Genomic DNA, 11,192 nt, shown 5'->3' on the forward strand with positions numbered 1-11,192 from the left:
AGAACCCGGAGAAGGCTTGGGGCAGCAAGTACCTACCACAGAAAAACATATTTTCAATTTTTTTGACCCTCCAGCTTTTTTGTACCAAAAAAAAAACAAGAGGCTCGAGGGCTATACTCAATGAGTGCAATTTTTGCAAAATTGCACTCGCTGCACTCAAAGGAAAAAGAACCCAGAGGACATCAAGCAAAAGTGCACATCAGCCAAAAGAAGAATCAAAGAAGACCATCTCAAGATTTCACTTCAAGAAGGACACGGATCAAGACTACAACAACTCGACCCTTGAAGCTCAATCATGAAATGCTCGGGGGCTTTTCGATGGGGAACCCTACGGCCCCCCATAGACCATATGACAGGGAGGTAGGCCTTGGTAACAAGGCCTACAGCCCAATCGCCAAGAAGAACGCGGAGCAAAGCAACGTGCAAAACCGAAACTCTAACTCAAACTATACAAGGAAAGGCGCCCGAAGCGTAGCTTAGGACTCTGACCTTGTATCTGAATAGGACACAAACAACGCCTCTCAGCACCTAGACTATAAAGGGCTGGTGAGGTTACCCATTGTAAGGGGAGAACGCATACCCGATACTCAAAGCAATACAACGCAAACAGGCTAATGCCAAAACTAGACGTAAGGTTATTACTCGACCAAGTCGAGGGCCTGAACCAGTATAAATCATGAGTCTCTTTGCGTAACCACCGAATTCCGCTATTCGCCGAAGCCCGAACAACTGTCCCGAGTACCCCCATGGCAGGCTATCGGTAGTAAAACATCGACAAGATTCAGGACATTGTTGATTTTAAAGAATTTAACACTGTCAACCAGTTGTTTTAGTTTGCTATGCTTGCAGAAAAGGAATTGCAGGGGCGTGAACAACAGAGCAAGAGCAAGGTTAGCACCACCACATACACACCACGCTCAGCACCATCTTCGGGGCTGACCAAGCCAACCACTTTTCGGGCGCCTCCACCAGCGAGCAAGCGACCAACAACCTCTAGAGTTTCCACTACACCTAAGGCACCTCCCACACAACCTTTAGATTCAGGTAAAAATTCTTTGCCGGTGCCTACCAAGAGTGCCTCATCCGTTGTATCGATGGGATGCACTTTGGGCATTCAATGCCACCGTTGCCATGGCATTGGCCATGTGCAGAAGGACTGTCCAAGTCAGCGGGCATATATTGCTACAGAAGATGGTTACATCAGCACCTTTGACATTGAGGATGAAGAAGACCGAGATGTAGATGAGGAGGACGGCGAAGTCCTTAGTGACGAGGCCACGGTGGCCTATAGAAGCATCATTGTACAGCGGGTGCTCAGCTCACAAGTCTAGCAACCTGAGAAGCTACAACGCCATAACTTGTTCTAGATTTTCTTCATCATCAGCGACCGTCGTGCACGTGTCATTATTGATGGAGGTAGCTGTAATAATTTGGTAAGTTCTGATTTGGCCAAGAAGCTTGGCTTGACCACACGCCCACACCCACGTCCATACCATATTCAGTGGCTAAATGATTCAGATAAAGCAAAGGAAACACAAACTTGTAGAGTTTCATTTTCTATTGGTTCTTATGCTGATTCTGTTGATTGTGATGTGGTACCTATGCAAGCTTGTTCACTTTTATTGGGTCATCCTTGGGAACTTGATAATGATGCTACACACCATGGTAGAAGTAATAAATACACTTTTGTGCATAAAGGAAAGAAAATTACTTTGGTACCTTTGACACCTGCTCAAATTGTACAAGCTGACAGAGAACGCACTGCTAGTTTGAATGATGTTCAATCTGAAAATCAGCAAGCTGCTAATTCTATTTTCCCACCTAAAAAGGATAAGTCTACATCTATTTCTAAGGCTGAGGGAATTAAATTGAAGGGTGGTGTTATGCTTGCAACAAAATGTGACTTTGCTGAAATTTTTGATGATGATATTTGCTATGCTTTGGTATGCAAACGAGCTATGTTTTTGCTTGATGATATTGTTAGCTCGGTGCCTCCTGCTGTCACTAACCTTTTGTAGGACTATGAGGACATTTTTCTAGCTGATATACCCCCGGGGCTGCCACCTATGAGAGGAATAGAGCATCAAATTGATTTGATTCCGGGAGCAACCTTGCCCAACCGTGCTGCCTATCGAACCAATCCCGAGGAGACTAAGGAAATTCAGCGGTAAGTCCAAGACCTTTTGGACCGTGGGTATGTACGTGAAAGCCTTAGTCCTTGTGCCGTTCCTGTACTTTTGGTTCCTAAGAAAGATGGAACTTGACGTATGTGTGTTGATTGTAGAGCCATCAATAATATTACTATTCGGTATCGTCATCCTATTCCTAGGCTAGACGACATGCTTGATGAGTTGTGTAGTTCTATAATTTTCATTAAGATTGACTTGCAAAGTGGCTACCACCAGATTAGAATGAAACTTGGAGATGAATGGAAAATTGCGTTTAAAACCAAATTCGGGTTGTATGAGTGGTTAATTATGCCTTTTGGTTTGACAAATGCACCTAGCACTTTCATGCGCTTAATGAATGAGGTTTTAAGAGCTTTTATTGGTCATTTTGTGGTAGTTTACTTTGATGATATATTGATTTATAACAAGTCTTTTGATGAACATATGGATCACTTACGTGCTGTTTTTAATGCTTTACGTGATGCACGTTTATTTGGTAACCATGAGAAGTGCATCTTTTGCACGGATCAAATTTCTTTTCTTGGCTATGTTGTAACTCCACAGAGAATTGAGGTGGACGAGATGAAAATTAAAGCCATAAAGAGCTGGCCGATTCCCCAAACCGTCACACAGGTGAGGAGTTTTCTTGGTCTTGCAGGATTCTACCGCCGCTTCGTCAAAGATTTCAGCACCATTGCTGCCCCATTGCATGAGTTGACGAAGAAAGGGGTGGTGTTTCATTGGGGAAAGGCACATGAGGAGTCCTTTTACACTTTGAAGGACAAGCTTACACACGCACAATTGCTGCAACGACCAAACTTTGGTAAGACTTTTGAGCTAGAATGTGATGCTAGTGGAGTTGGCATTGGAGGTGTTTTGATGCAAGATGGTAAACCCATTGCTTACTTTAGTGAAAAATTGCATGGCCCTGTTCTTAATTATTCTACGTATGATAAGGAATTGTATGCACTTATTCGTTCTTTAGAGACGTGGCATCATTATTTGTGGCCTAAAGAATTTGTTATTCATTCTGATCATGAATCGCTTAAGTATCTTTGTTCTCAAAAAAATCTGAATCGTAGGCATGCTAAATGGGTTGAATTTATTGAATCTTTTCCTTATATTATTAAACACAAGAAAGGGAAGGATAATGTGATTGCTGATGCTTTGTCTAGAAGATATACATTGTTGTCCCAACTTGATTGCTGGATTTTTGGTCTTCAATCAATAAAAGAACAATATGTGCTTGATCCTAATTTTAAGGACATGTTGATTAATTGTAGAGAGGGACGTGCATGGAATAAATTTATGATCAATGATGGTTTTTTGTTTAGAGCTAACCGCCTATGCATTCTAGTTGGTTCCGTTCGTCTTTTGTTGTTGCAGGAGGCACATGGAGGTGGATTGATGGGACATTTTGGTGCCAAGAAGACGGAGGAGGTGCTGTCCACACACTTCTTTTGGCCAAGGATGAGGCGAGATGTAGAGCGGTATGTGGCTCAGTGTGCCACATGTCAAAAAGCTAAGTCACGGTTGAACCCACATGGGTTGTATATGCCTCTTCCTGTTCCTTCTACTCCTTGGGCTGATGTATCTATGGATTTTGTGTTGGGTTTGCCAAGGACTAAGAGGGGGAGGGATAACATTTTTGTGGTGGTTGATCGTTTGCCTAAGATGGCACATTTTATTCCTTGTCATAAGAGCGACGATGCTGTTCATATTGCTGACCTTTTCTTTCAAAAAATCATTCGCTTGCATGGTATGCCTTCTACTATTGTTTCAGACCGCGACGCAAAATTCTTGAGCCATTTTTGGCGCACATTGTGGAATAAATTGGGGACCAAGCTGCTGTTTTCTATAACATGTCATCCCCAAACTGATGGGCCAACTGAGGTTGTGAATTGAACATTGTCCACCATGTTGAGAGCAATTTTGAAGCGCAATTTGAAGATGTGGGAAGAGTGTTTGCCGCATGTGGAGTTTGCATATAACAGGGCGGAACATTCCACCACCAAGGTAAGTCCTTTTTAGGTAGTGTATGGTTTTAATCCCCGTGCTCCTATTGATCTTTTGCCTTTACCTACCACTGAGAGAATACATAGTGATGCTAGAGAGCGTGCTGATTTTATTCGTAAGTTGCACGAAACAACTAAAGCAAATATTGATAGCATGAATGAAAAGTATAGAATTGTTGGTAGTAAAGGTAGAAAAGAGATTAAACTTGAACCGGGTGATTTGGTTTGGTTACATTTGAGAAAAGATAGATTTTCTGAGCTGCGTAAGTCTAAATTAATGCCAAGAGCAGCTGGTCCTTATAAGATAATTGAGAAAATAAATGATAATGCCTACAAACTTGAGTTGCCACCCGAGTTCGGGGTTAGTCCTACTTTTAACATTGCAGATTTGAAACCTTATTTGGGAGAAGAAGATGAGTTTGAGTCGAGGACGACTCTATTTCAAGAGGGGGAGGATGATGAGGACATCACTCCTTCGGATGTACCCGCTAATTCTCCAACCATCATGCAAGGTTCAATGACCGGGCTTGAATGCGTCAACTCAATTTGGAGGTGAGCTCGTTCTTAAGCGATCCTTTTTATACTTTTGAGAATATACTACTACCTAATGATGTTACCTTGCTTAGGAACATTGGAGAGGGTCATGAAGGACTTAGAGGACATGGTGGAGGCGAAGATGACCAGCAAGGACGTCCAACAGGAACCGGAGGCCCGGTCCAACATGATTTCGAGTCTGCCTTGGCCTCCAGGACCAGTCTACCTTAAACTGGTCACCCAGGACGTATTCGAACTCTGTTTTCGACGATCCACATATGGATGGAAAGCTAATTTGATAAGGAAGCGAATCCAAGTGGTCTCACGTCAAAAGCTCTTCGGAATCAATGGAAATCGTCGAAACAAGTCAGCGTCTAGAATCTGACAGGGTGCTGCGACACCGTCTTTTGGTCCGTTGGACCGTGTATCGTGTTTGGGCCCATTAGGGGGCGCGTCCAGGGTAGGCAACGACCCTAAGACCTTTATAATCATATGCCGCTGCCGTCATTAGGTTTTGGGTTTTGCTTAGATTATTCTATCAAGAACAGTTTTGCCTTTCTTCAGTTTGTGAGACCCCAACTTTAAGAGATTAATCATTCATCTGCAATTTGGTTGTGTTCTTTCTTGTTCTTGCTTGTGTTCTTCGTTGTGCAGGCAGGGGTTAACCTTCTTGGCGAGGTCAACCTGGTCCGAGACTCGGTTGATAACCAGAGGAGCTGTGGTGCTAAGATTGCAGGGTTCGATCTTTAGATCTGAAGCCAGATCGGTGTGTCATTCTCCGCCACAATGATAGTTACCTCTACCTGACGGAAGATCGGGATCCCCGTTCCCATTACCATCACCAAGCCAGAACCGCTCATGCTTCTTCACAAGATGTTTACCCTTTTCCACCTTGTTTACCCTTCTCCTGTTTCCACATTTGCTGCAGGGACACAAAACTAGGCAATGTCCTTTAGCAGCCTTGCCAAATGCACTGTTCAAGAAAGCATCGGTCTTGTTCATCCATTCCGTGGTGTAATCACTCTGACTTCTCTAGCCCATGTACATCCACTGACGGTCATCCATCCTCTAACATATGTATCAACGAGTAATGTAACCATCAATTGCATCTACATGGTGTTCCTACTGTCTAATAGGTGAGGATAGGTCCTAATCCCACCCGCGGATGCGTAGATGAGGTTAGTTTCCATGTTCTACTCCTATCCGAGATAGAATTTTGGTAACACCTCCCCGCTATTCTCTAGATACACGTCCTACCAAAGAAGAGTGCGTATCCAGAGAACAACAGGGAGGTGATGCCGAAACTCTGTCTCGAACCGGAGTAGACCATGGAAACTAACCTATCTATGTATCCGCGGGCTGTCCAAAAAACATGGACAATCCAAAACAGATACGGTCATAGATATGCAAAGATCTGCATACCTCCAACCGTATCTTTTTCGAACGGAAGACGCCTAACTGGGTTACGCGATCTACGACCATGATGCGGAAAGAGGGGTTATACCTAGGGTGGTGGCGGAGTCAGGCTAGCGGGGCCATGGCGGGTCGGTGCAGTGGCGAGGCGACGCGATGCAGGCAGACCGACACGGCGACGGGAACTTTGACTCGGCTCCGACGGGCTCTTCTCTATAAAAATGGAACAAAATACTGTCATTTAAAAAAAAATCGGCAGAACCTCCCCTACATGGTGAGGTTTCCAAAACCTACAAAAAACAACGGCACGATGGCCGACAAGCACATATGTCTCAAGAGAAGCCATGTAGTTTGGATATCAATCCATGCAGAAGAATATATCCAAGTAGTACCACTACTTCTACTACTACTTCCACTATTGCTACTACTACTACCACTAGTTCTACTACTACTACTACTACCACTATTGCTACTACTACTGTCACTAGTTCTACTACTACTACTACCACTACTTCTACTACTACTACCACTAGTTCTACTACTACTACCACTAGTTCTACTACTACTACCACTACTTCTAATACTACTACTACTACCACTAGCACTACTACTACCACTAATACTACTACAACTATCACTATCACAACAACAACAAGAGAGAGGGCATACCTGACGGGCGCCGAGGGTAGGGGCGGGCAGCGTCGGGGTTGGGGTCGAGGTCGCTGGAGTCGTGAATGGGGTCGGGCATGGGCGACATCGGGGCGGGCGGTCCACGGGGCGTGGCCAGGGGCAAGGCCGGCTCCTACTCATCCTCCCCTCCTCCCCCCCTCCTCCTCCTCGCCTCCTCCCCCTCCTCCTCCTCCCCTCCTCCACCACCGGCATTGGCGGGTCGGCGTGGGCGAGCTGGCCACGCTCGGCCACATGCGGGCGTGGGGGCGGGGGTAGGCGCCGGCGCGCGGCGCGCGGCGTGGGGAAGGGCGGTGGTGCGCGGCATCGGCGGCGGCCCGGTGGTTGGCGGGCACGGGGGCAGCCGTGGGCATGGCGCATGGGGAGGGGAGGGAGGCGCGCGGCATCGGCGGTGCGGAAGGGCTACGGCGGGTGGCGTGCGGCGCGGGGAAGGGCGGCGGCCCGCCGCGTCGACGGCGGGTCGGTGGCTGGCGGGCGTGGGGGCAGCCACGGGCGCGGCGCACGAGGAGGGGAGGGTGGCGCACGGCGTCGGCGATGGGGAAGGGCTGCGGTGGGCGGCGCATGACGCGGGGAAGGGCGGCGGTGCACGGCGTCAGCGGCGGCCTGGTGGCTGGCGGGCGCGGCGCACGGGGAGGGGAGGGCGGCGGGGAAGGGCTGCGGCGGGCGGCGCACGGCGCGGGGAGGGCGACGCGGGGCTGTCTGTCTGTGTGACTACCCGGTCGAATTCACCTAAGTGCCCCCACCCGCCCCTTTGCCGATCGCCGGATCAGAGAGGCACTCGGCAAAGGAGGCAACTTTGCCGAGTGCCCCGATCCGGCCGTCGGCATAGATTTTTTTTTGAAATACCTTTGCCGAGTGCCCCTGTGAAGGCACTCGGTAAAGAGGAAATTTCTATAAAAAAATTCAAAAAACCTCTAGCATCACATACTAACAATGATGATCTTGATCACCGTGGAATAATTAGCTAGGAATTTAAATGTGTTCATAGACACCAACCTTTTGGATGATGAATTCACCACAATTTAAGCCTTGCACAAATGTCCAATTGGAAAAGTGCTCTCTAGAATGGAGAAAGAGCTAGAATGAGAATCAAGCAATGTAGCCATCAAAACGAAGCTAATTAAGCAACAAAATCAAAGGAGTGGATGTTTGTTACTAACCTTAAAGCAAAAAGATCAAGCCATTCTTCAAAATCCAAGCACTAGCTTCATGGTGAAGAGCAGCCGCAACAATGGAGGGAAGGGTCCAAACCGGCAGTGATGTGGTCCTTCACTGTCGGTTTTAGCCCAGCCCCAATCATTTTTTTTATTTTCAAGCTCATAACCGGCAGTGAAGGTACATCACTGCCGGTTCTCACAAATCTGACAGTGATGATGTCGGCAGTGATGTGCAAATCTGGCGTAGTGCCTATTCGGCTGCATGGTCTATTTTAATGCAAAGCTACAGCGTCGGTTCATTGGATGACAGTTCGAGATTTGGCAATAATGCTGCCTGTTTCTGTTACTTGGCACACGGCCAATGCATTCTTGACATAGGAAGGTGAAGGGACTACCGACTACGCATGGATGAACGGATGTGGATAGGAGTTAATGATGACGTGGATGCACCAGATAAGAGAGAAATCAGAGTTAATGATGTGGGACCTCTGGATGACGTGGCTTCACTAAATCATAGAGAAATATGTTAGTGGGATTTTATTTTATAAGAGTATAAGATTCCTTCATGATCAGCACAAGAAGAATGAAGCATAGATTCAAAGAGCACCATGTTCTTAATTATATATGCTTCACTTGAGAGATCATCTGGTTCTTCGTCATAAACTGGTGGGATGCAATAGCACCATCGCTTGAACGCACTATACGAATCTACAATTCCATGACCACACTGATTGCAACAATCATAATAAAAAAGTTCTCTTTGATGCGGACTATCAACATCATGACTAACAACTTGTAAAGGAGTAGCATAAAAAAGAGCAGGATCATGATGAGCAACAAGGTGACCACAAAAAATCATGGGTGGTTGCATCATGACAACCAACCTTTTGATGAAGTCCTTTGTGATCTTGTTCTTCATCTCTTGATGAAGTGCTTCATGACCAGTAGCTTCAAGACACCCCATGTGTTCTTCAATTTGATGAAGTCCTAGGCCTTCGAGGATCACATCATGGTGATCACGCTCTTGGTTGACATTGTCGCTGCCGGAGTTCGCTCGATGACGTTGACGACGAGCCATAACCTTAAGCTCTGATTACCAAATGATAAGGATCGACTCGCGGAAGGGTACGTGGAGCTGAATTGGATAAAACTAGAATCACTCGGAGATCACTCAACAAGATCAACTAGCACCGGAGATTACTCTACGGTTTTTTCATAGGAGAGCCATGCTCAATTCTCATATCATATCAATATCAACTCTATTCAAATGATGGATTACATAGTTTATTTATACTAGGAACGTCCCTCCTAGTTGGGTGTGAACATAGCATAAATAAAAGCAAGTGAAAAGTCTTCTTAGTGGAGTGTTTGAGGTCTTCATTCATTCTCGCGCAGCCACCAACAGCCTGTGCAGTCTCCACTAAAACGGCCGTAACTCCTGGCTCGGAAGTCCAAAAGATGCGCCGTTTGTTGCGTTGAAATCTAGAATCGTATATCTTTCCAACCATGTAGCATATGAATGCTGAAACCATAAATATTAATACCAGCAAGCCACAAAATATAATTGTAATTCTGCATGGTTCTCATGGCCTTATCAGAGGAAGGGAGCTGCGGAGGCGCCGGCGCATTGTCTTGCCCCGGCCGTGCACGGGCCCTCCCACTGCGCCGCCACATCCGAAGTAACAGAGAGAGGAGAGAGGAAGATATTTTTTTAGCGACGGATGGAGAGATGGGTGGAGAAGAAGATATTTTTGCTGCTGTTGACCATCGGGAGAGGAACACGTGGAGCAACAGTGAATGAACGGTGAGAGGAAATCTAGAGGGTAAAACTAAGATCAGATGACGCATTTTTTTTACTGTCGTGGCTACGCCGAGCCTCGCTGCCTTAATAAGAAGAAATTATTTGTAATGAAGCTAGAAACACCGCAACACCTATGTAAAGACTGTACCTTTCACAAAGGAGACTTGGACAATAGTACAGAACAGTTGTGATATCCCCCATAGCTGGAATATAGACCAACGTGGATCAGTTTATAACTACCGGCGGAGATGCTGAGCATCCTTTGAACAGCTTCGAAAGAAGGTTTTTGATGGAATTATCATCTATTTCTGGTGGAATATTGATTGAGCCGGTTTTTCTTTCGGTTGGGAGTTGTTAGTGGTTTCCTTTCTTGCTTTGGTGTTTCATTTGACCCTGACTGAATTTGCTTTTCTCTCTCTTTGCTGAGTTGTGCTTGTAACACCTATATTTGCTTTTTACCTGCCTAATAAAAATTACGATAAAACTCTTGCCATCCTTTAACATATAGCCATCTATAGCGTGGATGTGACAACGCCAAAAGCTCTGTGGCACGATGCTATTTATCACACATACTCCCTCCGGTCCATTTTATCTGGCGCACACGCAAATCAAGATTTAAATTTTGAAAACTTTGACCAATAATTAGGCTAATAATTTTTAACTATTATAATACAAACTTTATATGATTAGATTTATAAGGAATTATACTATCTAATGATTATAAGTTTATAAGCATAAATAATATAATATAAAACAAATGAATGTTCAAAGTGTAACTTAGGAGATCGTACCATTTTAAATTGCGCCGGATAAAATGGACCGGAGGGAGTAATAATAATCCTTTCTTTCATCGCAAAGCAAAAATTCCATTTATGGGTACCAAAGTATTGCTTGCTCCTATATTATAGAAGATCAGTTGCATGCACAAATTATTGGCGAATTGAAGATTGCACCCATCTCGCCTCAACAGCCCTCCCCCAGCCTGGTCTCCCTCTCCCTCGCTGCGGGAAGCCAATGTGAGAGAGAAAGAACATTCCATTCATTGACAGTATGTAGGTACATGAGCCGAATCACGTACTGATGGTCAAGCAATCCTAACCGATGCCTACAAGCCAGGTTCGGGATCAGCTGAAGAATAGCCGCCGTTTGACACTTTTGAGCTGATCCTATGCTATCTATCTGATGCCGTGCCGGTAGAATAGGCCGCTGACAGCCAAGCGCACCAGCAATGCCCAATGGAGAGGTTAACAAGTTTTGCAAAGCTGAAAAAGAGGAGCACGTACCACTCGGATCGATCGACCCCAGCGGCGGCGGCGGCGGCCGAGGCGCCAGCGCCGGGTCTCGCGGTGACTGACGTGGCGTGGAGGAACTGGGAAAGCAGCTTGGTTTCCGGGAAGGCGCTGTGATTTGGCCTGAA

The 11,192-nt window shown here is 45.9% G+C and overlaps 1 protein-coding gene across 1 annotated transcript; it reads left to right on the forward strand.

Annotated features, from left to right (window-relative positions):
* The first annotated feature begins 6,876 nt into the window (after nucleotides 1–6,876).
* LOC136501943 (uncharacterized) lies at nucleotides 6,877–11,181 on the forward strand. Its single transcript, XM_066497454.1, has 3 exons — nucleotides 6,877–7,518; nucleotides 9,573–9,653; nucleotides 10,978–11,181. Exons 1-3 carry the CDS (start codon nucleotides 6,877–6,879, stop codon nucleotides 11,179–11,181), a joined length of 927 nt encoding a protein of 308 aa, XP_066353551.1.
* The last annotated feature ends 11 nt before the right edge of the window (nucleotides 11,182–11,192 follow it).

This window comes from Miscanthus floridulus, chromosome 13, assembly GCF_019320115.1.
Source record: "Miscanthus floridulus cultivar M001 chromosome 13, ASM1932011v1, whole genome shotgun sequence".
Taxonomy (NCBI): Eukaryota; Viridiplantae; Streptophyta; class Magnoliopsida; order Poales; family Poaceae; genus Miscanthus; species Miscanthus floridulus.

Coding starts and splice junctions, on each gene's coding strand:
- LOC136501943 (XM_066497454.1), top strand. CDS start 6,877: ATGGGCGACATCGGGGCGGGCGGTCCACGGGGCGTGGCCAGGGGCAAG. Junction 7,519..9,572: donor AGGGCGACGCGGGGCTGTCT/GTCTGTGTGACT, acceptor TGGCCTTATCAG/AGGAAGGGAGCTGCGGAGGC. Junction 9,654..10,977: donor ACTGCGCCGCCACATCCGAA/GTAACAGAGAGA, acceptor CCGGTAGAATAG/GCCGCTGACAGCCAAGCGCA.